The sequence below is a fragment of the Chaetodon auriga genome, chromosome 22, assembly GCF_051107435.1.
Source record: "Chaetodon auriga isolate fChaAug3 chromosome 22, fChaAug3.hap1, whole genome shotgun sequence".
Classification (NCBI taxonomy): Eukaryota; Metazoa; Chordata; class Actinopteri; order Chaetodontiformes; family Chaetodontidae; genus Chaetodon; species Chaetodon auriga.
Window position 1 is genome coordinate 1,168,976 of NC_135095.1, and position 27,116 is coordinate 1,196,091.

At 40.2% G+C, this 27,116-nt stretch overlaps 1 protein-coding gene across 5 annotated transcripts; it reads right to left on the reverse strand.

Moving 5' to 3' along the window:
* Positions 1 to 340: 340 nt before the first annotated feature.
* recql (RecQ helicase-like) lies at positions 341 to 27,040 on the reverse strand. Of its 5 annotated transcripts, XM_076722121.1 has the most exons (16): positions 26,967 to 27,040; positions 25,350 to 25,428; positions 24,034 to 24,270; positions 23,777 to 23,956; positions 23,484 to 23,590; positions 20,836 to 21,034; positions 20,547 to 20,713; positions 20,138 to 20,219; positions 19,847 to 19,995; positions 19,142 to 19,259; positions 18,904 to 19,042; positions 18,708 to 18,799; positions 18,358 to 18,574; positions 9,387 to 9,516; positions 4,755 to 4,892; positions 341 to 3,356 (listed from the first exon to the last, which is right to left on the reverse strand). In XM_076722121.1, exons 2-15 carry the CDS (start codon positions 25,375 to 25,377, stop codon positions 4,788 to 4,790), a joined length of 1,950 nt encoding a protein of 649 aa, XP_076578236.1. In that variant the 5' UTR covers positions 25,378 to 25,428; positions 26,967 to 27,040; the 3' UTR covers positions 341 to 3,356; positions 4,755 to 4,787. The 5 variants fall into 5 exon arrangements, with proteins under 5 accessions (XP_076578236.1, XP_076578234.1, XP_076578235.1 ...); XM_076722119.1 differs by lacking the exon at positions 4,755 to 4,892; XM_076722120.1 differs by having other exon boundaries at positions 23,484 to 23,956.
* Positions 27,041 to 27,116: the final 76 nt, after the last annotated feature.

Consider the following 27,116-nt stretch of genomic DNA (forward strand, 5'->3'; position numbering starts at 1 on the left):
TGATTTGATTCAAACATATTGTTAGAAATATATTGCCCTATAAATCCTCACATACAGGTGACTGTCCCTCACAGTAACAAATGTAAGTAAAAGAAACATATTTGCACTATTTATAAAAAAAATAAATAAATTAATTAAAAAATTAAAAAATCTTATTTCTCAGGGCCTTCTTTTTAGTCTTTGCTTATTCCCTGTGACTGACCTGACAATTTTACCTCTTCAGGCCTGAAAATGACTCAAACAAAATGAGGGAAAACCAAACTTAAAAACCCAGAGACAGCATAGAATTAAAGTGTCTACACAGACCTTCATTTTGATTGACTTTTTATTTCAATAAATTCACAGAATGCTGTCCATAATATTTGCATAAATGTATCTAACAGCACAAAATTATTTCATTTAAAATAAAACACAACAAATGTAACCTATGCTTTATTTATGAAATGTTTTGTCATGCATAAAGAGAGCATTTCTGGTTATATGGATGTTGTTGAAGTGTTCTCAGTGTGATGTTTTACAATTTTTTTTTAAACTTAATAACAATTGACCCAAATTTTCTGGTCCCCTTTCAGGACAATTCAATATCCATGAAATCATTCTTTCTTTTTTGTATACCTGATAACAGTTGTTTAGATTGCCATTTAACATTTTTAAACTTAATTGTATTGTCCGATGTTGCATGATGTTTTTATTTGTATTCTCTTTATCTGCTGTTCTTGCTATATAATTAAAAGTTTATTATTTTTCTTTGAAAATTACCCAAATACAGAAATAGGTACAAAACTGTCAGCTGAAACCTTTAGATAGATAGATAGATAAATAAATAAATAAATAAATAAAAACATAACAGATGTAATGTATGTCAAAATATCTATTTTATTTTTACATAATAGCCAACAGAAAAAAAGAGAATATAGTATTTTTCCAAATAATAATTCTTTTTGCAACCATAAAATGAACCAAAATTAAAATAAACAATGTGACAGTTAATTGTCACTGAATTCCCAGAAGGGAAACTTCTTGAATAAACAGAGAGAAACTCATTACAGAAAAACATCAGATAAGGCTCGGCACAAAGTTTTAACTCAAACCCTAACCCTTACATCTGAATTCTACTTTTTGTCTACACTTCAAACCTCTGATGCAATGTGAGGGGTTTAAAGATTTTGCCAACAGTGTATAGTCAATGTAACTGAAGAAATCCACATCCAACCTTAACAATCATTCTTCACAGGTTGATTAAACACACTAACTCTTACAAATCTGGAAATAATAAATAATATACAAAGGCATGTTGTCTTCCTGGCAGCTCTGATGTTGTTCTTCAGCAACTGGCACGTCACAAAATTTGGTATGAGGACCTAATCTACACATGAAAAAGGCCTCAAGGACAGTATACAATCATTCATTTGTGCTTCAGTTTTTTGCAATGTGCAACTGTAATCACAATTACTTGTTCTTTAGTCATCTTTTTATCATCATCGTTTTTAGTCAAAACTAATTTTCAAATCAAAGCGATTCTCAAACTTTTTTTATACCAAAAAAGAAGGAAAAAGGCTTAATGAGGAAATATTAGAAATGTTCCTTTACTCTCTGATCAGGGGTGGGCTGTGTTTAACAGCTGAGCCAGCATGGTCACAACTAGCAAAAAAAACTTTAATTGTACCTTATGAGCCAAGGAAGACTTTTGTTAGCTGTCATATTGTAGAATAAGGAGCACACTATTAGCATCTCAACTGATGGATGCTGGCTAACTTGCCCACAAACTAGTGTTAGCAGTGCATTTTTGGCAGTGGATGTTTGGCAAGTAGCTCTTAGTGACTTAAAGTCACCAAATTTAAAATGAAATAATTTGATTGGGCTGCATAAAAAGAAGTTTGCCATCTAATTTGGCAGAAAACAGCAGCATTTATGGTTGATGTAGGCTGAGATGTCATTATGAAACTATAACATATAGGTTCATTCCTTTTGGGTTCTGATTTCCTCCAACAACAACACAGGACATGTAATTTACAGATCTGTGTGTGGTAGCAGGAAAAAAAAAAAGGCCAATTAATTTTAGTTTCAGACTTTAAATGTACTGGTTTCTCAATAATTGCACTGCATGTATGTGAACTCATCCCAACTCCTTTAAATGGCCAAAATCGATCTAATCAAAATCCTTCCCCTTTTAGACTTTCAATTATTTAGTTTGTCAGTGGATTTTGTTAACAAAGACAACAGAAAAAAGAAGTATCACTTTAAATCTAGGTGCAGAACCTCATATTATAATTATTACGACATTCTTCGAATAACAGCAGCTGAGGTATGAAACACTGAACTTGGCTATCAGCCTATGAAGGGCATTTAAAGCCACTTTGTGTAGACTGTTTTTTTTTTTATTTTCTATCAAATCATAGTTTAAATTATTCTCAAAGCATTTGTTTTTGTCTGTACAAAAATATGACAATCACATGCTGCTTTCAGTCCATTCATCAAAGTTCCCCAGGTCAGATTTGTGGGGTGATAGGCAGCCAGCAGGACATTTTTTAAATCCTACACATATTGGCTTCTTAACTTTGACAGCAGATAAAATATTTGTGATTCCAACAGCAGCTGCAAATGTTTTGTGATAATACATCCTCGAAACACCACATCTAACTGCTGACTGAATTTCTGTGATGTCACCTGTGAACCAGCTTGTTCCGGCCGCTGACTCGTGTCCACAGACTGCGGGCCGTCTGGGCAATGGTTTCCCTGCGGGGCAGACGGAGGCTCCTCAGAGGCTCCCTGATACATGCCAGAACTCCTGGCTCTGTGGGCTGCCCCAGGTATTCATGGGAAACATAGTTTATTCTCTTCAGCTGTTTGCTGTAGTAGTTCCTCAGGTTACACAGTTCTTCGACCGCAGTCTCAGAGATGATTGAGGCGTGGGATGGAGAGCTGGGCACAGTGTTGGTGGAGGTGTGACCACGTGGGGATGGAGATGGAACACCTGCAGCTGCTACATTAGCACAGGGTTTCCTCCTCATTCTGTGAGGGGTGGTGGATTTGTGTTTGGAACAAGGCTTAACTGGATATGATGGTGTTGCATCATCACTGTTATCTATAATGTTAATTTCAACTTCAATTGCATGTTGAGGCCTCCTTTTATCCTCCACTTCCTCTCCTTGTCTGTCTGCCAGCCATTTTCTTTCTCTCTCTTTCTGTTCGTCTGTCTGGCTGGTTGTTCTCACATCTAGTTTCCTGGACAGATTTCTCTGTTCTTTAAATAGTTTCTGTTTGGGTTGTGGTGGATAGCTATTGTCCATGACTGTGGGGTCAAAGGTCACATCCATATCCTCCTCATTGGCTTTAATGGCAGTGGCAGTTGTGTCCTATAACCATGAAAACTAGTGTGAGTGAACAGTAAATCATCATCCTGATGTAACCCAGAGGAAGTGCTTATAAAGAGAAATTGGCTAGTTTAGTCACTATCTATCTTTTTAGAGTAATATGCAGCTAAATTACATACAGTAACAGAATAGATGATGTACAGTTTAGCTTACTTCTCCAGTGAAAATAAATCAACCATATTCGCAGAGTCAATGTGATGAAATGTTGATGACAATAGCAGCATGCTTGTTAGTATGGACACTAGCACCAGTGATAATGAGTACTAAGTTTGGGCAAGGCTCAAATTTTACAAGTGTCAGCATTGTCAGAGTCAGATGGTAGGGCTGCCATTTAAAATTCTACTTTAAAAAAATGTTTTGGAATGTGCGAAAAAAGTATGAAGTAATGTATTTTTATTTTTTGAAACAATGACAGCCTTAATTTCACTGTCAACAATGATTTATATTAAGTCTGTCATTGTTTATTCGAAATCCGAACTACTGTTTGCACATCAAAACAAGTATTTGATTTATGATTTGTTAAAGTTTAAAATTCATTGTGTATAAGTGTTGCCTTGCACTCCTTAACTGAACTGTCCATCTGACCCACTGTTCCTGTTACTCAAGTGAGGCAGCAGAGACCACATGAATGAATGAACAACATTAACTTTACTATGTAGATCAGGATTAGATAACGTGTAAATTCTTCTTCAATGTTGATTGATCTTTTTGAAAGTGACAGCACCAGTTTAAACGGCTTCACTGAAGAATCTAAAGTCCACATAAGGAAAGAGATGCTGCTGAGTCACATTCAAATTTAGCTACGTATATACAGTTCTAATGTGCAGTGGACATTTGCAATCATAATACTGTGAATCCATTTTTGAACAGGCAGCATCTTTGGACAATTGGTGACTAGCATGCTATAAGCGAAGACTTTTGAAGATGTTTTCTAAACAAAACCGGGCATTTGAAGATCAAGATTTCTGGATCTGTTTCCCATGTCCACAGAGCAACACAACATATCTGTTCATTTTAATTTTAAGCAGCCACATACAGCTGCACAACATTTCGTCAAGTCCTGAATCTTAAAAAAGACCACAGCAATAATTATAGCAGCAGCAAGCTAGGTGGCTAGTAAGTATTGACCTCCTTGCATTCATTAGCAGAGTGAAGTAGATTATTTGATCTTATATTTTCTTCCAATCAGTGTCACCATGAAACTAATTAGGCCATACAACAGCAACAGAGGTTGCAGTGCAAATCATTCAAATAATTAAAAAAAAAATCTGAAGAAAAAAAAAAGCCGTCTGATTGAAATGTGAAACATGAAGTAAAAGTCTGGACAGTGCCATGCCAACAGAAGCAGTTATAAACAGAATAAAGAATGATGGACTGTACTTTGTCAGCTTGTCCTCTGGACAGGGTGGGGGTTTAGGGGAGGTCTGTCTTGACTTTCTTGGACACAGGGGCATCTCCACCACTTTGAACTGATCTCTTTCCCTCTTGGCCTTTGCCCTGGCTTCTCACAGCTTTTACCTGTGAGGGTCAAAGACCTACATGGTTTGGACAAGTGAACACTAGAGGGGAGGACATGGGACACTCAAGTCTAGACATGGACATAAACCACAGAATCCTCCATTCATCACCACAACAGCTAAGGCTCGGGATCCCAAGGGCCTCTCTGTATTCAGATCACCAGGTTCCTTGCTCAAACTTAACAAATCTACACAGAACAGTTTTAGGACCTGTGCAGATGATTTTGAGTTTTCCACTTGTAAAACAAAAATGACTCCAATCACCTTTCTGAGGATGTCTGCAGTACCAGCCAGTTGGGTGGGAAATTAACTTTTTAAAGTGTGAACATCTACCAGCTACTGATAGATAAACGTTCAAATTCACCAGCCACTCAATGGTAAAGAATTATTTTGTATCTGATATCCGATATGTCACTTTCATATTTATCAACATTTGGCTGACAGCTGGTGCTCATTTTCCACCCTCCCAGCCAGTATTTAATGCAATGAATACAAGGCCAGGGCTGACAACGTCAACTAACAATGGCATTATTGTTTTTTTTTTTTTTTATTAGTTTCAAATGGAATGATGATTCATTCTATAAAATGATTATTAAAAAAACATTCTTAACAGTTGAGCACTTGTGCTTTTTTTAATCAAATGAATAATTATTTTTTTCAATTAATTCATGACTTCAAGTTTACAATATGTACTTGAACAATTTTAACTTAAGGCCAATTTACAAGCTTTTCCCATGCCATTTCATGATCTTCATCATCATTATGGCACACTTTGATCATATGACGACAACAACTGAGCCAAATTCAAGTTGCTGATGAGGACCATGATAAGTGGTTAAAAGTCTGAAAACAAAGTTAAGAGTGTTGTGTCAAACTACTATTAACAAGAATGAATCTTCCCATTTTCAAAAATGGATCCTTTTAAATATGACTATGATACTATGATATGAGTCATACCTGTCAAATTACTGAACTGATAATTTAGGTCATGTTAAGTAAGGGACATACAGTTGCATTATAACAGCACATTTGTTAACCACAGGTCACACCTGATATTTTTCTTCATAAACGTGCAGCATTCTAATGCCAGTATGGTTGTTCAGCTTCATACGTTTTTAACAGCGGTGCCAATCACAGTGGTAAAAATTAAACGACAAAGCAGAAAGACAAAATGAGCTATTTTATCATGTGTTAATGGAATTTACATCAGCTACAACAATTTAATCTATGTTTTGATCATATTAGGGTACTAATGATCATTATGAGCAGCTGTGTGGTAGTGGTGTAAAGGTTATTTTCTTACAGAGATCAGATAACTGAAAATAAAAACCTAAAAATCCTTGAATCACTACGTGGACGAAAAGACTTTTGTAGAGACCTAATTATTGACCTAATAATTGACCTAATAAGTCCCAAACATTTAGCTTCAATTCAATTATGACTTACCTTTATGAATTTTTCAAAACAATTACAAAGTGTGTGCGAACATTTCAAAAGGACATAGAGGAAAGACACATCAGCCTCACATTGGAAAAAGAGACTGATTAGAGAGACTTAACAAAGAGAACAGAGCAGATTGGAAGAAAAATCACATTAATACACATTAATACACAAACACAGGAGGAAATGTTTATCACTAAAGTTAGAGCACTAAAGAGAAGAGCCCAACATCTACTGCAGGCAAAATATTTTTGTCCATGATTTGCATGTCACAGATAAACTCTTCTTGCAGTATATGGAGGCCAATATGACAGCATGTAAGGTGGCAGAGAAGACCAATGCATTTACTTGTGTGCCATTATCAGACCAATTTTGCACCCAAAAAATAGTGTTTGTTTTACACCTTCAGTATAAGCTGGACTCTTCTAAAGCCATATCACTTCGCTAAATAACTCGTGAACAACCAAGCTGGCTCAAACATTCTACTCAACTATGAGTCCTTGCTTTTCAGCTGCTAAATCATGTCAGTTGTTATGATATAGTGGGTTAAATGCAAAAGATGCAAAAGCTATTTGAACCAGGTCAGATGTTCACTTTATATAATTCGTTGAAGTCAGAACTTTACATACACCTCAGCAAACTACATTTAAACTCAGTTTTTCACAATTCCTCACATTTAATCTCAGTAAACATTCCCCATCCTAGGTCAAGATCACAATTTTATTTTAAGAATGTGAAATGTTAGGATAATGGCAGAAAGAATGATTTATTTCAGTTTTGTCTTTCTGTCATCACATCCCCAGTGGGTCAGAAGTTTACATACAGGTTTAGTGAGTAGTTGGCAGCATTGCCTTTAAATTGTTTAACTTTGTGATGGCCATTATATAAGCTGACTTTGTTGTCTTTAAGCCATTTTTGCCACATGTTTGGAAGCAGGCTTGGGGTCACTGGAAGTCCCGTTTGTTGAGGTCCACAAGGAAGAGGAGGGCGCAAATTTTCAATTGTCAAGCAAAGAAGCACTGAGTTTGAGATGGGCCATAAAGCACCTCAATAAGAACACCTCCAACTGAGTCAAATGGTTAATTAGATCAGAAGCTTCTAAAGCTAAACTTATGTCCCACTGGAATTGTGATATCTTGAATTATCTCTGAAATAACCTGTCTGGGATCAATAGTTGGAAAATGTACTTGTGTCATGCACAAAGTAGATGTCCTAACCAACTTTCCAAAATTATAGTTAGTTAAAATAAAAACTGTGGAGTGGTTAAATCATGAGTTATAATGACTTCAACTTCAAATGCACGCAAACTTCTGATTTCAACTGTATATAGAGTGGGGTTGGGCAATATTATGACATAATACTGACACTATTCAATAGCATTTTCTCAAATCTGGATCCAGTGTTAAATCTGCTTTTTGAATCCAAGTTCTTACAAACTTCTTGTCAAATATGGATTCCATTTTCCACAATTACAAGTAACTGTACATTTTCAAACAACTAAAATTCACTCAGTCACACTAACTTGGACGTTTCATGCCTTGCTGTTTGCTAAAGAGCATGAAGAGAAAAATGGTTCAATAAAAGAGCTGGAGCTTAGACAGTTTTGCCAAGGTGGAAGCAGGGACTCAATTCATCATGTGTTTCAGAATACGAAATCACCGCTCACTGCTGAGTGACACATTTTTGATCCTAGATTTAGGACTAGGAGTAACTAGGAGTAGTGTAAAATTAGTAAATCACTCCTTTTTTGCTCAATATTTCGGAGTTCCAGTGATGTCCTAAGGTGGCGCTACTGTTCAGACAGAGATGATCTGTGAAAGGAAAGATGTTTCAGGGGCAATCATGCTTATGAAATTAGTAATTTGTGAGACTGATTTTGTGTGGGTTGCATGGGAGAGCACTTGAGGTTTCCTCAGAAACCGATGCTCTCACAATGTGACACTTTTTTTTGAAAGGGAAAAATACAGCCGTGCAACAGTGATGATTCAGAGCTTATCATTTCATGGGGTCATAAATTAAATTTGGGATTGCATTCATTTGCCATGAGCACAAAGAGGGTTCCCAGTGAGAACAGACCATGTCACCTGCATAATGAAGGATATCTAAATTTAATTACAATAGATACAATTTAATATAGCTTTTATGACTAGCTGAATATTTTGTAAACACATTTCAAGTAATCGTGGAAATATAATATTCAAGAGATATGTTCATATTGTTATTTTCCCAAGACTATGTGACATGACAGAAACAACCAATTTTGGGGATGGGCCGTCAGAGTGTTAAGAGTTATGTGAGTGGCTTGCCAATGTTTCCTTGTAGTCTGCTGTGTAAACGGCATATCTATAAATGGGGTTGGGTGGCATGATGGTATATATTTTGTGATGTCATCTGCACGGCTAACCTGCTACACACTGAGCATGTTGATAACACTGCACGGAGTGTAGTTGCTTCATACTCTTTTCTGCTTCTCTGTATGTTGCTTTCCACTCTTTCACACTGCGGATATGTCCACATACATGTAGTATTGATATCAACACAGAAACAGTCATCGTTATAGATGAGTCGTCTTCCTCTTTCTGCACGTTCTACCCAGGCATCACCACTCCTCTAAACCAAATGTTGTATTTCCCATAAGTGAGAATGTATGTATGATATATGTATGATTTGGGCACTGCAGTCCTGCTCTGATGGAGTGTTTCCAGTCCTTGATTAACTTTCAATGTTAGGTTGGATCCAGTTACTAGACTCCAACCCTACACCTTAAAAATTCAACTGTTCAGTCAACTGTCAATAACACTATTTGAAGAAAGTCACATGCTCATCTTTTTTCATATTGCCCAACCCTACCTGAGGAGAGGCTTTTTAAAACTCACCTCATACCATGTTGAAATGTAATATTACAATATAGTCTGTTGATTATATTTTGACAAGAAGCAAAGTTGAGTTTTAAAAAAACCTCCTTAATTACAGAAAACAATGCATACATACATATGATGCCATATACTGTGAAACATCTGTTTGAGATATATCACAGTAGGCAGCATTCACTTACCACAGCAGATCCAGTCCCTGTTGTCCTCATTTTCATGCTGAGTGTGTGAGTCTGGTTCTTTAGCAGAGGAGCTTTGCGGCCTAGCTTCATGTAAACATAGGTGGTGTATGGAGTGAAGCTGAAATCCTCTCTGAAGGCAACAGACAGAAGCCAATAGTGCAGATAGGGAAGAATTACATACCTGAGGCAAAACTGTTCTAAAGTGTGTTCAGCATCAATCAACATGTTACTGTCTTTACATACAATGCATCTACTAAGAGTAGCCCAATTACCAGTTAGCTAATAATTTCTGTTCAATATTAACAGATATAACTGTATGGGCAAACTCTTTACAGGCTAGCCACACATAAGTCCTGTATAAATGGCAGCATGGGTCCTGAATGTCTGGAATCCAGAGGAATGCTTTGTTGGCCAAACACCATGCCAAACCCAAACCACCAGCTTCCATGTGATTCAAAGTACAAACTACAAAGCCTGACTGTCTGTCACAGTAAAGACAAACTATGGTTTCCTGACATATGAAAGAGCTAGGAAGAAAAGAGTAAAAAAGTAAGAATATGTCTGACTTTGCTCTGGTTGCCTAGTTCTAGTTATCTATATTGGACACAGCTCAGCATTGTTGACATTCTAACTGAGGTCCAGGGTTTCCCCCAGTGCTTTATAGGCCTGGCGGGCTGCCAGGCTTTTCTTGCCCCCCCCGCCAGGCTAAGCGTCGCTTGTTTATTTATTTGAAAAAGTTTCTTTTATGCACCAGAAACAGTGATACCAAAGATGGTTTATAGAGCTTTTAACCACATCTGGTGATACGGTTGAAAGCGCAATGGCGACATCTTATGGTCGATACATGAACACATAGGGGGTGAGCGGTCAGGTGTATTTTCCATCACCTGAACCCCCAAAACCACTGCCTGTCTCTACCTGTCTACACGCTGACAACTTTTACGCGACATGTCACGGAGAAAGGGTCAAAAAACGTTGGACAGTTTCTTTTTCTGAAGTCGGAGGAGCACTGGAGGAGACGATGAGCCCACTTGTTTACCCCGAGGCCAAGGGGAATGCATCCCAGGCGAGCCAACAGCGCCGCAGCTCGATGATGAGGCAGAGCCAGTGCGAGTTAGCATGGATGTTAGCACGTCGTCAGAGCAGCCTTCTGCGAGTGGCGATGGTAAACATCAAACTAGCGGATTTAATCCAAAATGGTTAGCTGACCCTTAATTTACCGGATGGCTCCACAAGACCGAGTATAGTAAGCATGTTTTGTACTATATTAAAATATTAACAATATTATGCTCACTAATTTCATGTTGGTTTAGCAAATTTTGCTATTAAATTCAGCATTAGATATGCTTCGTTTTATCGCTGTGGCTTTTTTTTGTGATGTTCTAAGGTGTGTTTTGCCAGGTGTGTCGCAACCACCGCCAGCGGGCAATGCAAGGATCCTCAACCAGAGTCTTCATTGAAGCTCCTTGTACAACTTATAGGCAAGATGTGCTAAACGCACATGTTGGGTCTCTATACCATCGCACTAGCATTGAGATGGCAGCAAGCAAAAGGGGAAAAGCCTAACTGCCTGCCTCCGCATCAAAATAAATGGTCCCTCTGTGGCTGAGCTTGAGATTAAGATTCACTAGGATTTAACTTAAGTGAAAACAATTGATATTTTTTATTTTAATTGTATTTTTTTTGTGTTTGTTAAAACCATATTTCAAGATTGTGCCTTTTTGTACGACTCTACGTTTAAGTATTGTTAATAAATGGCTTACAATAACACATAATAGTCATAATTTCAAACTTTTTTTTTTTTTTTTTTTTACAAAAACACGGTGGGCCGCCAGTGGGCTTCTCTAGCGGCCCTACCACCAGGCTTAGCAAGTTTTCTGGGGGACACCCTGGAGGTCATAGTGAATACATTTTTGTTTATGGACCCGAAGATCTGCATTCAACCCCCTCACCACAAAACTATCACACTGACATTAAACAGAGTGGAGGAGTCATCCACTCCCAGGAAAAGATCAGCTTTTCTCACAGCAGAGAGATTTACAGAGGCCTGGTGGAATTAACAGAGACCACAGGGAACAAGGCATGGTAAATTAAAATCCCCACAGACTGAAAATGAGTTTCAGTCTGCAATGACAGAGCAATAATGCCTCACCTCTGATTAATATTCACTGTTTGCTTCCCCAGAGAAGGTAACATTAAAACAACTGGAAGTATCATCAAAGTAACTTTGCCTATAACACACAATTTTTGTTTTCTTTATTTCTAAAAGCCAAGTCACTGTAAGACTGAACTAGAAAAGCCTGTACCTTAGAATATTGTTAGAATGTTTTAATATTTTGTCATTACTGCAGTTTCGCTTGAAGATCTTTGAAAGTTTTGTCATCTGTCCAAACCCCAGTCTTTCCAAAGTGACTTAACAAAGGTCAAGAACAGTACAATTGTAAGTGACTTCAACATCAACCAGGAAGAGATTCATGCAGACTGTATGTCTGCCCACAGCTGCCTATATGAACAACTGTCCATCTCCTAAAAAAGTATGCTGGCAATTTTACTAAGCAAACAGTAGAGAGGTAATAACAACAGGGCATGTTGCTGGGCAACCACACAGTCACTTCAGGGAAAGCAACCCCAGAGTCTGCCATGATTATTTTCCCAGCTGACACATCCACTGCTATTAGCTCCAACCAAGAAAGTATCCAGCGTCATTATTATTACTACACTCAGGTAATCGTGTCCTCTCTTCATCCACAGATATTGCTTGTTTGTAGTGATGTGTCAGTCGCGAATTAAATAACTCTCAGAGCCGGCTCTTTGAAGTGAACGATCGGAGCCGGCTCCTGCCTGGGAGCCAGAGCCGCTTTGTTTTTTTTTGTTTTTTTTCTGTTTAAGCCACACGTGATTGGTCAACTACATGTGTGGTGGCTTCTGTGTGTCTGCACTGAGCAGGAGGGGGAGGGGCAGGGGTCAAAGAGATAGAGAGAGAGAGAGAGAGAAAAAGGTGAGAAAATGAGTGACCTCAGAAAATGCGGAAAAAATTTGATGCATTTCAATTATATCAATAATACAAAAGTGGTGTGATTCTCTAAGCTTTTCTATGTTGTTTCAATGTAAATAGTTAAAAGTTTGTAAATCTTATACATACAATCAGTGATTGAATATTTTTGTCAAATTGAGATGAGTATTTGTTTTTGTACTTTAAAATGTATCTTTTGCAGCACAGTATAATAAGCCATATGAATAATAAACATTTGATATAATGGAGGGCGGCACGGCAAGAAGGTCACCGGGTCAGGCAGGGGCCTTTCTGTGTGAAGTTTGCATGTTCTTCCCGTGCACGCGTGGGTTCTCTCCGTATACTCTGGCTCCCTCCCACAGACCAAAAACATGTTCCCTGCATGTGTCCCTGCAATCGACTGGCGACCGGTGACAGCTAGGATACGCTCCAGCCCCCCGCAACCCCGAAAAGGACAGGCGGGTATAGAAGATGAATGAATGAATGAATGAATGATGAGTGCCTCTTCATCTTGACCTGTCAAAGACAGCTCCTTGTCATCCCAGCCAGTCCCTCTATACAACAACAGATCAGTATCCAGCTTGACTCACTCCCGCAAAATCTGCCAGAAACTTGGGTGTCACGATGGATGACCAACGAGCTTTTGAAGAGCGTGTGGCCTCTGTTGCTCGGTCATGACTATTTGCCCTGTACAACATAAGGATGATCAGACCCTACCTGTCTGAGCATGCAACACAACTCCTAGTTCAAGCACTGGTACTATCACGCCTCGACTACTGTAATTCCTTAATGGCAGGGCTCCTAGCATGCTCCTTAAAACCCTTGCAGATGATCCAGAATGTGGCGGCTCGCCTGGTCTTCAACCAGCCCAAACGAGCACATGTCACTCCGTGTTTATATCCCTCCACTGGCTCCCAGTTGCTGCCCGCATCAGGCATAAGTCCTTGATGCTCACCTACAAAATTGCCACCAAAACCACCTACCTGAACTCCCTCATTCAGGGTTATGCTCCCTCCCGCTCACTACGCTCTGCCCAGGAAAAACATACATTGAACAATACATAAAAAAATTAAAAAAAAAACGAAAACACACGTTCATTTTTTTTCTGCTACTACTCTGCAGCAGGGTTCATGCTAAATCACTTCCTTCATCAGGGTTGATGTGTGTATGAGTGTGTGTCGATGGATGAGCTTGTGAAGGAAAATGTAGGGGAAAAAAATGGGATGAAGTGTACACTGATCAAGCAAAACATTATGACCACCAGCCTAATATTGTGTTGGTCCCTCTTTTGCTGCCAAAACAGCCCTGACCTTTCTTGCCACACTTTTTTTCTGCTGTGAACTTGTCAGTGTTTTACAAAACGGACCGTATTGGACGTACAAAACTACCTGGAAAGGATTAATTCTGTGGCTTTACTGTTAAATCACCCTTCTGAAATGGGGGTAGGGCTGGGCGATATGGCTGAAAACTGTATCACGATATAAGTGTTTTATATTGGTCGATATCGATAATTATTGATATTTTTAAAATATATATTTATTTTTATTTAAAATAAGGACCATGAGAAAAATATATTAAATTTAAACATTTTTATTTTAAATTTAACCCCCTCAGCTATCAAGGCAGAAAGGAAAGGAAATGTCAACACGACCATGGAAAACACTCAAATAATAAATGTAAATAAAAGTGTAAAAATGTAAACATAGAGAAACCTGAGAACTTTTTTTCTGCAGGTTTAGTGCCAGGAAGTTCACAAGCTGATTCACCTTCTGGTGAATAAAATGTTTTCAAATATGTGCATACAAACAAACATACATACAACATACAAAAAAACAAACATGATAGACAGTAACACTGATTGAACTATAAAACCAGCCTAGACATATGAATAACTTTAGTAACTCTTAACGTACGTGAACTATTCAATTATATTTTTATTGCAAGTGTGCTAAAAAAAAAAAACGTGTAAGAGATTTTTATAACCTGTCTTCTCCACAGTGCTCAGGAGCATGTCTTTAGCTATATGACATGTCACTGTCTCCATTATGTCTTTGTGCCTTTTAGATGATTTGTCTTAAGGCACTGAAGCAGAGCACCTCTGCATGGTGGTCTGCTGCTTGTGCGGTGGTGCTGCAGTACGGATGTTGTTGGACGTTGGTGAATATGGCTGCGCTCCAAAGGGTGAACGCGGCTAAGGTGATAAAACAAGTTTGTGGTATTAAACGGTCTTGGTGGGGACGACGGTCTTGCATACTTTTCAGACCACATTGGTCTGACTACGGTCCGACCTACAAAATCCAAAAAACTGCCATACTGACGAGCTGACGTTTCCTGTTTTATCGACAATTTCTTCACTCGCTGCAGTGCTCCCTTTCTCCTTATCTCACTCCTCGCGAAGAATCAAATACGAGATAACGAGATGGCACAACCAAACTTGACACTGTTACATGATTGGTTGTTAGCGTGTCACTCCCAGTTATCAGTGATTACTCCCTACGTTGCTCGGTTACCTGAGAGCGAGTGCCTTTGTTCATGCAACCAACCTTGCTTCGCAACTTCTGGTTTCTTCTGACGAAAAAAAAAAATTATCGAATGTTCTATTGAACGCATTTTTTATTGATATTGATTATGTGTCTATCGCGAGACATATCGTTATCGTTTTATCGCCCAGCCCTGAATGTGGGTGCTGTAACAATTCTCTGAAAGTCAAACTTTTTTGGCACAATATGGGATAAACAGAAACAGATAATGATATAACACAATAGTGCAGTTTGCCTGTTATTGAGGTTTTCCCAGGGTTGAAACGAGCCAGAGAAAAGTCAACTTCTTAGCAAACTTGACTAGTCTTCTCTTCACATTTATTAAGCTATTACACAAATGGTATACCAGTTTTTACTAAATAATATTCAAATATAATCATGACAGTCATGAGTGCCATTTTAGTTATATACCACAGCCACTGGACATTCTCAATTCTGATTGGTTACTAAAAGCTGTGAGGCACTTGCAGTTCTAAATTAGTATCTTGGTAGAAAACTGCAATTATATCATGGACTGGGTGAATTCTGATTGGTTGCAGAGTGTCCATTATTCCTGATAATGAAAACACCTACTAAGTAGTTTCAGTGAAACAGTATGTTCACCATTCTTAATGTGCAGTCTGTATCCATAGAAAAAGGGACACAGTCAAAGCCTCTGTTTCCATTCTATTGCAACACATTAACCAGCAAACATCTAATTAGAACAATGACATCAGATGTCGTGACACTCTGAGGTACAGGATATTCGCAAGATTTTGGAAGCACTGGGGTGTTTCCGTGTTGATAATGTGCCAAAGGCAGTTCAATAAATGCTGCTCAGTGTTCAGAATTTTCCGAGTTGGCTTCGAGGGACTGAGGTCAGTGACAAGATGTCAGTGACAAAAACAAACATTTTTTGTGGACGTATGGTGTGCAAACGCCTGCAGGGATTACATTCCAGCCTGTGATGTGTCCATTAGTAATTTGAATACAAAAACATGCAAAAAAAATACCATCCATTATCAGATAATATAAGGCCAGAATCTCTCCCATTTGTCTAGGAAATTAAAATCTTCCAGGACATGTAGGCTGGCACTAAGAAAATGGGAAATTCTACACACGTCCCTCTCATTGATTGGAAATGAAAAGTGTATTGTGAATTGTAAATTATAAGAACAACAACAATAATAATAAAGCCACCGTGTATTATCCTGCTGCGCTGCAGCTGGCAAGCTTCCAACTCCACCGCAGGGACAGAGACACGGAACTTTCCAGCAAAACTAAAGGTGGAGGAATCAGTTTCTACATCAACAGTGGTTGGTGCAACGACATGACAGTGATCCAGCAGCACTGTTCTCCTGACCTGGAATCTCTCATCATTATCTGTAAGCCTATTTATTCACCCTGTGAGTTTGTTTCATTCATTCTGGTCGGCGTTTACATCCCGCTGCAGGCCAATGCGCAGGACGCACAGTGTATGCTCGCCGACCAGATACACTGTGTGGAGCGGACTAACCCGGACTCTTTAGTTATTGTCCTTGGCGACTTTAACAAAGGTAACCTCACTCACGAACTCCCTAAATACAGACAGTTTATTAAATGCCTGACCAAAGAGATATTCTGGATCACTGTTACACCACAGTCAGGGATGCTTATCACACCATCTCCCGTGCTGCACTGGGCCACTCTGACCACATCATGGTCCACCTGATTCCTGCGTACAGGCAGAAACTAAAGCTCTGCAAATCTGTAGTGAGGACATCAAGGAAATGGACTACCGAGGCTGTGGAGGATCTCTAGGCGTGTTCGGACTCTACTGTCTGGGATGTGTTCAAGACTGCTACCAACAGTCTGGAAGAGTACACGGAGACTGTGACGTCCTACATCACCTTCTGTGAGGACTGCTGTGTTCCATCATGCACCAGGGTGAGTTACAACAATGACAAACCCTGGTTCACAGCCAAACTCAGACAGCTAAGGTTGGCAAAGGAAGAAGCCTTCAGGAGTGGGGACAAAACAGATTCAAAGAGTCAAAGTACAAGTTTAGCAAGGTGGAAGGCTAAAGGCTAAACAACTGTACTCTGAGAAGCTCCAACACCAGTTCTCAGCTGACGACTCTGCTTCTGTATGGAAAGGGCTCAGGCAGATCACCAACTACAAGCCTAAAGCCCCCCACTCCATCAACGACCAACGCCTTGCCAACGACCTGAACAAGTTCTACTGCCGTTTTGAAAGACAAAGGGACAGCCCAGCAACCATCCCCCACGACACCTCCCAACAGCTCCAACTCCAGTCACCTCAACCAATGCCCACCTTAAAAGGTCCCCCCTCCCCCTCCCCACCCACCTCAGTGACGACTCTTTCCATCCATGAGAGAGACGTCAACAAACCCTTCGGGAGACAGAACCCCCGGAAAGCAGCTGGACCGGATTCTGTCTCCCCATCCGCCTTGACGCACTGCGCTGATCAGCTGTCTCAGTGTTCACAGACATTTTTAACACCTCACTGGAAACATGTCATGTGCCAGCCTGCTTCAAGTCTTCAACCATCATCCCTGTTCCCAAGAAGCCAAGGACCACAGGACCTAATGACTTCAGACCCATCACCCTCTCCTCAACCCCCTGCAATTTGCCTACAGAGCTAACAGGTCTGTAGACCATGCAGTCAACTTGGTCCTCCACTTCACCCTCCAGCACCTGGACTCCGCAGGAACCTACACTAGGATCCTGTTTGTGGATTTCAGCTCTGCTTTTAACACCATCATCCCAACTCCATTTCAGGAGAAGCTCTCCCAGCTGAGCGTGCCTGACTCCACCTGCAGGTGGATTACTGACTTCCTGTCTGACAGGAAATAGTTCGTGAAGCTGGGGAAACACATCTCCAACTCAAAGACCATCAGCACTGGAACCCCCCAGGGCTGCGTTCTTTCTCCTCTGCTCTTCTCCCTGTATACGAACAGCTGCACCACAAACTCTTCGAGTCACTCCCCTCTGGCAGGAGGCTGCAGTCCATCAGGACCAAAACCTCACGCCACAAGAACAGTTTTTTCCCCATCTGCTGTCAGCCTTATCAACAAGGCCCGGAACCCCCCTGACACTCTTCACACTCCATCTCTGCCTCTACTTGTCACATTGACCTTGCCATAACTCTGTGTGTTACATTAATGTTCAGCTTGGATTTCTTTCTGAAAAAACAGACTGTGTTTCTGGAAAAACAGATTTGTGTATATATATTTCTATTGTTATATCTTTTACTTTTTCAATAGCTTATTTTCACTGTATGCGTCAAGCACCAACTTCACCAAAGCAAATTCCTCGTATGTGCAGATTCGTACTTGGCAATAAAGCTTTTTCTGATTCTGATTCTGATTCTGATTAAAGAAACAATAATGTACAAATCTAACATAATTAATACAACAACAGAACATGAGATGTGTCACCTGAGATATCCCTGAAGCAGCATCTGCACAATCACAGCTTCAGCCTGCAGCTGAGACAGTGTGGTGGTCTGGATCATTTTCCTGCGCTTGACTGGGCCTTTCCCCATCCACATCGTCACCAACTTCAGAGGAGTCAGCTTTTCATCCACGGCAGCTGCTAGTTCCACAATCTCCACCACCTGCCTGGCATGCTGGGTAATGTCCACAGTAGTGAAGTCTGGGGTGGGAGGGGTAGAAGTCAGATGATCACCAAGAGAAATTTAGCAAAGACAGATTTTCCCATCCCTAAAGAATACTTCATACGTGCAATCATGGATTTTGTTGAAACCCATGACATGCACGTAACACACCTTTCACATGGCGGCAAGTGTCACACATCTGGTTGCATCCTTCATCATCCCACACTTCATCAAAATGAACAGCCATAAGAGAGCGCCGACACCTTCACATGGCAAACATGAGACTCAACAGGCATTCAAGTCATGCAGTGTAAGGCATTCTCTGTTACACTGTGTGAAGTACTGGGAATGTGTGTGTCCAGGATACCTGTCAATATTCTGGCAGTAGGCAACTATCTGCCTCAGTTTCTGCTGACCAACATTCTCCATCACCACCATGGTGCTGATTCTGAAGATGTCAGAGAAGCCAAAATAGACGATGCAGTCTGCTGGACTGTCGTCTCTACCTGGAGACACACAAAAGGGATTGCATGATGCATACTTGCAAAATTACTACAGCAGTGTGAACCTGTATTCTGTCCTGATCGTAGAGAAAAAGTGTCTACCTGCGCGCCCACTCTCTTGATAGTAGTTCTCAATAGACTTGCTGATAGTGTGGTGGATGACAAACCTTACATCAGGTTTGTCGATGCCCATGCCAAATGCCACTGTAGCTACCACCACCTAGGACAACACATTCATGTACTGTAACATGTTCAAACAGGACAGGACATTTTTTTTTTTTTTTTATTGCAAGGCAGCCGCATGTATAGCCCCCATCATCCCTTAGTTTTTAGCTCCATTTTGTAGTTACTTACTGTCATTTACACAGAAATGATACCACTGTTTAGAACTGAACTGATTAGTTAATAGAAAGAAAAATAACCATTTGTTAATGAAAGCATAAAGGGTGAATGGGGTTTGGACTGGTGGTCAGAGAAAACAGAACTTATACGCAGATTTTTCATAGGTTAAATGACAAATCGATTATTTGATTGAAAGGTAATACGTTGCAACCCAATTTCTATGACATTATCATTTTTTATTTGGTTAATCAACTGTCAAAGTCAGATTTTGGTAACAATCCAGTTTGGACCAAACATTTAGTTACTGTGTTTTGACTGCGGAGTGATTCTTACACTTTGTGCTCAACCATTCACTGGCATAAGAGGATGAAGATATAATTTTCCTTTCCTTCCTTTCCTTTCCTTTTTCCTTGCATTGTCCATGGCAAAGAACAAAGCAAACCTTGGTGTGTCACATCCAAATACCTGGATTTTGTTGGAAGTCCATTTACGGTGAACGCGGGACTTATCACCAGGGTCCATGTTAGCATGGTAGGGATAGGCCAGGATGTCTCTTTTCTGGAGTTCAGACGACACAGTCTCTGCATCTTTCTGAGAGAACACGTACACGATTCCTGTGGCACACACATCAGAGTATGACTTCTCAGAATGTGAATATATGCAGCTCAAACCAGTCATCTATCTAGGAATGACTTCTGCGCATAAGGTGATGCATTATATAAAATTTAGTCTTGTCAGTCTTGTTTGTTGCAGTACCTGACTGGTCCTTGTATCTGCTCTTGATCAGAGATGCGATGTCATTTGTTGTCGCATCACTGTCAGAATATTTAACACGAACCTGAGAAACAAGCAGACTCTTGGTGTGTCTTGGCAGTGTCACTGTAGCATTTTCTATCGAGGTGTGAGACTGAGTTGTTAAATCTGACAGGTATCCACAGTGGTAGTATTTACAGATAATAGTATTTTTTAGTAATAGGTTAAACATAAAATAACGGAATGATTTTTCATGTTTTTAAGCAAATGCAAGGGTGATTTTGAAATGTCACATGGGTGCATTAGCAGGTGTGTGCAGAGCAGGTGGGAACATGTGCTTGACTGAGAAGCATTGTGTGTGTTTGCATATGGAGCAGGTGGCTGAAAGGTGTGTAGTTGCCAGGGTTACCACCTCATAGTAGAGGTTGATTCGGTTGAAGGATGCGGTGAGTGTGATCGGCTGTTTCACACACAGGATCTTCTCACAGTCCTTGAGGACACTGCTGGTTGCTGTGGCTGTGAGGCCAAGAAGCGGGACTTTAGGGAACTGCCTTTTCAGGATGCCCAGTAGTTTATAATCTGCACAGGGACACACACAATTATATCAACTTTGAAGATAAACCTAGAATTTGATCAGAGGGGGGTTAGTTAGGTTGTCCTATACGTTCCCACCCCTTCATCCTCATGAGGGGGCCTCTTACCTTGTCTAAAGTCATGTCCCCACTGGCTGCAGCAGTGTACCTCATCCACAGCAATTAGACTCAGCAGGTTTGTGTTGTAGGCTTTCTCCAGACGAGACATGAGCAGTTTGCTCTTGGCGATTTTCTCTGGAGTCACATACACCAGCTTGAAAGGGGCCTTGGGATCCGTCATTCCAGCCATGACTGTCTTGGTGTGCTCCTAGGTCAATTTTCCAGTAACAAGTTACTCGGTGTTAGGAGGGAAAAATTTTTTCCCTTAATATGTGCCTGTGTTTCCTTACAGTTACAACACAAAATGTCACATATGTGAAATGATTCAACTGTGGCAGATATAAGAGACTGTGGACCCTTCTGAGTCACTTTTTGTTGGTCACCACCACTCTGCCATGCTGGTAAAAAGAGACAACCCAGTGATTCACTGACACAGCTTATTGTAAGGTACTTGATCAGTAGCTTACAGTAAATACGACACAGCACCTACATGTGTGAAGGAAGTACACACCTAAAAACAAACACATAAACACATAACAGACATGCATAAACACTTACAACAGCCTGTAATATAAATGCAGTAATGCCTGAGAAATATAGGCTTAGACTCACCTCACAATGCATATTACATATAGCATAGTTACTGGGTGTATATGTAAATGTGGAAAAATATATTTTGAATCCTCTGAGGCATTTTTGCCTTTCACATTTAATACACACTATGTCAGCGTCAGCGTCTCCAAGTCCAAATTGACAGTCGGGTACAAAGTAAAGTGAGTACGAGACCCACAGTCTGACATCAGCACACTAGTGATGAAGGCAAAAACAAAATGCCACAGTGGTCCTAAAACATCAGGATACGTGAGGAATTCATTGCAAACCCTCCTAAAATAACACTGATGTTTGAAAATGACAACTCCATCAACTACAAAGATATTGATAGAAATCCTAAACATCAGCATGACCCACAAGTAACACCACATCACCCGCACATATCAGGTACACACATACACAGAAATGCCTAATTAGGCATTATTAGGTAATTAGGTAAAAAGTTTGCCAGTGAAGCTTTTACATTCCAGCAAATGGCAGAAAAGTTTAGTTCTTAAATGGGTCAATTCACCCAAATTACAAAACATTCTCTCCCTTAATTGTAGTTGTTTATTTAAAAAGACATCAGCTGCAGCATATCTTTCCAGAAAAAGTATCCCTACCTACAAAGGGGAACATAAATATTGAAATATTGAAATGAATTTTTCCATCAGATGTCAGTAACAACTCAAGTAATCCACAAATACAAACAAATCAAAATAAGTCCATAAATTAAGTAATGTGAAATAAAGTGGAAAGACACAGGCAAAAAGTATTGAACACGCTACATGAAAATGATTTAATACTTGGTAGGAAAGCCTACGTTGGTAATGACAGCTTCAAGAGGCCTCCTGTATGAAGAAACTAGTCACATGCATTGTTCAGGTGTTATTTTGGCCCATTCTTCCACACAAACTCTCGCCAAACTTGAAGGTTCCGGTGGCCTCTTCTATGAACTCTGCCGTCAGTTCGTTCCATAGATTTTCAATCGGATTTAAGTCAGGTGATTGACTGGGCCACTCCAGCAGCTTTCTTTCTCTGAAATCAACTGAGAGTTTCCTTGGCTGTTTGTTTGGGATCATTGTCTTTCTAAAATGTCCACTTTCGCTTCAGCTTCAGCATCCTGGTGGATGGTAGTAGATTATCAAGAATGTCTCCATACATTTCTCCATTCTGCAGTGCCATTTCTCCCCCAAACATGGTGTGTGCTGTGACATCCAAAATGTTCAACTTTGGTCTCATCTGACCAGACTATATTCTCCCGGTATTTCATCGGCTTCATCGTCCAAATGTTGTGCAGCAAACTTCAAACAAGCTTCAACATGTCTTTTCTTCAGTAGTGGAGTCTTGCGTGGTGAGCATGCATAGAGGCCATGGCGGTTGAATGCATTACTTATTGTGTTCTTTGAAACAAGTATAGCTGCTGATCCACTCTTCGGATTATTCTTTTGACTCCTCTGTCAGAAATCGCACAAGGAGCACCTGATCGTGGCCGGTTTGAACTGAAATGATGGGCTTTCCACTTCTGGATAATGGCCCCAACGGTGCTCACTGGAACATTCAGAAGTTTAGAAATTCATCTGTAACCAATGGCATCACTACATTTTGCAACAATGAGGTTGCGAAGATCTTGCGAGAGCTCGTTGCTTTTACCCATCATGTTTCTTGTGTGACACCTTGGTAATGAGAAACCTTTTTATAGGCTGTCAATGAGGACTAAACCAGATGATATTCATTTGCACTGATAGAGGGCAGGATTGCATTCTTAATACTGACAGATTTCAGCTGGTTTCTTGGCTTTCCATGCCTTTTTGCACCTCCTCGTCTTCATGTGTTCAATACTTTTTGCCTGTGTCATTCCACTTTATTTCACATAACTTAATTTACGGACTTATTTGTTTTGATTTGTTTGTATTTGCAGATTACTTGGGTTGTTACTGACATCTGGTGAAAAATTCATTTCAATAGCCCTGTTTGAAATATATTTATTGACAAAAATGTTGACACATTTAATATTTATTAGCTGAATTGAAACAAATAAGCACAATATGGCTACCAGTTGTTACCTTGCTATTGGATGCATTCAGCATGGCTGCTGGCACATTGATAGACTTCAGGTACATGATCTGGTCTTCCATCAGAGACACCAGGGGAGTGACTACCAACGTAAAACCTGATAAACATAAACACACACACACACACACACGCGTGCATGCATGCACGCACGTGCATGAGGACATACATGTGATGCGATTACATGTGATGTCATGCCAGTAAGACAAAAACAGAATTATCTTATAAATTGTTAGGTGCTGCGTGAGCATAAGCAGAGTAAGGACAAACTTGGATCCAACACTACCCTTGGAGCAGACTGCAGGAAGCTGGAAGCAGAGGCTTTTTCCTCTTCCTGTGGGCATAACCAAGAATAGATCTCTGCCTGACAGGGTCAGGTTGATGACCCTCAGCTGCAGTGGTCTGAACTTGGACAGATGAAACGAATCCTTCAGGTGCTTCTCCACTTCTTTGGACCATGGAAAATCTACCGAACACAAAAAGATTAACACAGCTCAATACACAATCCCACTGACTAATTGTACAGCCACATGTGTACAGTACCTGTGTTATCATAGCGCTGCATCTCCTGCCTGCTCATTACTGGACAAGCTAAATATGACTTTGAGGAAGATGAGGTTGAGGAGGATGATGGCTGTGCAGCATCAACAGCCTCCTCCAGCTGCAGCAGCAGAGCATTCTTACGAGCAGTCAGCTCGGCCTGCTTCTCCAGGAGCTCTGTGATCTGCAGCTCTAACAAATTCAGCTCTGCCTCCACTGAGTCCAGCTCTGCCTGCACATCTGAACAAGGATAACACACCAGGAATATGGTTAGGAACAATAGCTTCAAGCTGATATGAATGTTGACATGGGTATGTGAATGGAGGTAATACAGACAGAGCATATTTGACTTGACTGTTCTTCACTTCACTGAATATGGCCAGGGTTTAGAAATGAGTGAGGTCCAGGTTTTTCTATTCTGCTGTGGCTGCTTTGACTTATATATTGGTGCTCAAGTTTGCTTATCCTGGTCATTCAAATGAAGGCGAAAGCCATCAGTATCGCCTAACATTTAGTATGAGTTGAGGTTGTTAGACTGACATTCTCTCAGCAACCCCAATCCTGATTAACTTCACACTTCCCTTCAAGCTTGGCAAAATTTGTAAAATGTGGTTAAGAGGAAACACATAAAAAAAGTATTGTTTTGGTACTGTTATTGAAACTCAAGTTTCACACTGGCACTGCAATTTTCAAACTACAATTAACCCTTGTATTAACTGTAAAATTAGGACACAGGGATAGGTGTGATAGTTCATGGAGTAACATGTGTAGCAGTTCTCTCAGAGGAGTTATCCTGATGGTGTGAACAGGGAGGAGACTGTCACACCCACACATGTAATGATCCTCTGAGGATCACACCTCCACAGCTAAGGAGGCAGTGTTATCTGCCATCAGTTCACATGAAATCAACCTCCTCTCATTTAAAAGCAATTGCAGGACAACAACCCTGATTCCAAAAATATTGCAACACTTTGTGAAACATAAATAAAACAGTATGTGATCATTTGCAAATTCTTTTTGACAAATACTCAATTGAAAACAGTACAAAGACAATATATTTAATGTGTGACCTCATCACCTTAATTGTTTTTTGTAAACATATGCTACACATTGCCATTCCAAGTTGAGATAGGAGCAACTAAAGACTGGGAAAGTTGTGGAATGCTACAAAGAAACCTGTTTGGAACATGGGTTGTACAACAGAGGATCCTGTGACTGTGTCTATGGCTCAGTTTTCATGCAAACAAAACTGATATAAAGTAGTCCAGTGATTAAATGTCTCAACAGTATGCTTCACGGTTTGAAGAAAACCGACCTACCGCCATTATCCATATTTCTCAGACTCATTTGCTCAGAAAGGAGACAACCTTCAGACTGTCAGAGATGATGGGTGATTCCCTGGAAGACAGAAAAACATAGTCAATAAATTTGGTTTTGGAGTGCTACTACCTTTTAACCTAAATTCATATTTCACTAAGATATACAGAGATCAGAGGCATAAAATAGAACTACTACGGTTATCTGACTGTACATTTTTAAACTGATGCTCATATAATGTAGCCATTGTTTGTTTGCTTGAGTGGATACCCGCTTTCTCCTTACACCATGTGCTCCAGTGGAACGTGTATACTCAGCCTTCATTTTCAATATTCACCTGCAAAGGACCAGTGTAAAACGAGCAAAGGTGACAAATTATGATAAGTCAGGCTAACACTTACTCTATATTAATTGTGAATACAAAGTTAAGTTAAATACCACATTTTATAAAACAGAAAGGTGAAATCCGGCAATCTGATTGGCTGTTAACTGTGATATCATAAGCGTGTACCACAGCTACTATTCTAAAAAGCCTTATCACAGCATATCACTCCGCTTCAGGGAAGCAACAATGTTTCCATGACAACAACCAACTTTTAATGTACGCAGCAAAAAGTAGCCGGTTTTGATGTCTATTTTTTTAAGGCGTTAACAACATTCAAACATGTTCACGGTCAGTCACAGGATCAGCACCTTGACAGCGACTATGACACTTCGGGCTCTATAGGGTGATCTGTCACTGTCTGATTGAACAGCCTCATGGAAATGATATTTTACAATTCTTCACATTATTTACTAACGAAATTCGTTAAGGCAAGTAATTTGGTGCTTTTAAAGTCATGATATTCAGATGCCGCTGCTGCGTCTCCAGGTGCCTGCCGCGATGTCACATATAGTCGGCATAATAATGTCAGTGATCACTCAAAGCTAAAACTAATATATATATTAAAAAAAAAAAAAAAGAAAAAAAAAAAAAACAAAAAAAAAACACACCTCTCATTCATTGAGGTTTTGGTTGGATTCTTCCGGACCACTCACTCATAGTTAACTGCGGGGGGGCTCGCATGTTTACGTTACGGGGCTGATTGTCAGAGAAGTAACAACGTATCCATGACAACAAACTGTTACTATAGGTAGCAAAAAGTTGCTGCGGTGTTTTGACAACGTTAACAAATAGACTAAATTAGTTGAATTCACATGTTTAAGGTTAACTTTCACCTCCAGATAGGGGTAATAATGGTCGAGTTTACTGAGCAGTGACTTTCTCCCGAAAAAAAGGCGAGGAATAGACGACGCGACTATTTCTCGCGTCGGACCGAAGAACGCCCCTTGGCAGTGGTATAATGAGCGCTTATCACTGCCTGTCGTGATGTATTGCTTAATTGCTCCATTACCATCCAGCCACTTCACTGGCCGTAATCAATGTATCTTAAAGTAAGCTAACTTAGCTTCGATTCGACAGTGTCGCACCTGCTTCATCACAGAGCTCCTTGTTCACTTTAATCAACAGTAGATAACTAGAGACGCTACTTGAAACACTTTGCCTGTCTGCTGTACGTTACATTAGCTTACAAGTCTAGGACGAGGCTTAGAAAAAGCATACAACACAAATAACTAACCATTCGGTCCAGTCCCTTCCTTGTTGCTGGATCTACGTTGCCGCTGCGCCGGTGGAGAGCGTTCTTCTTCTTCTGCAGGTTTAACGGCGGTTGGCATCTAGCTTATTGGTGCATTACCGCCACCTTCTGTTCCGGAGTGTGGACCAGACA

Coding starts and splice junctions, on each gene's coding strand:
- recql (XM_076722117.1), bottom strand. CDS start 25,377: ATGAGTCTGAGAAATATGGATAATGGCG. Junction 20,714..20,835: donor GGGACATGACTTTAGACAAG/GTAAGAGGCCCC, acceptor GTCCCTGTGCAG/ATTATAAACTACTGGGCATC. Junction 19,043..19,141: donor TCAAGAGAGTGGGCGCGCAG/GTAGACACTTTT, acceptor GTGTGTCTCCAG/GTAGAGACGACAGTCCAGCA.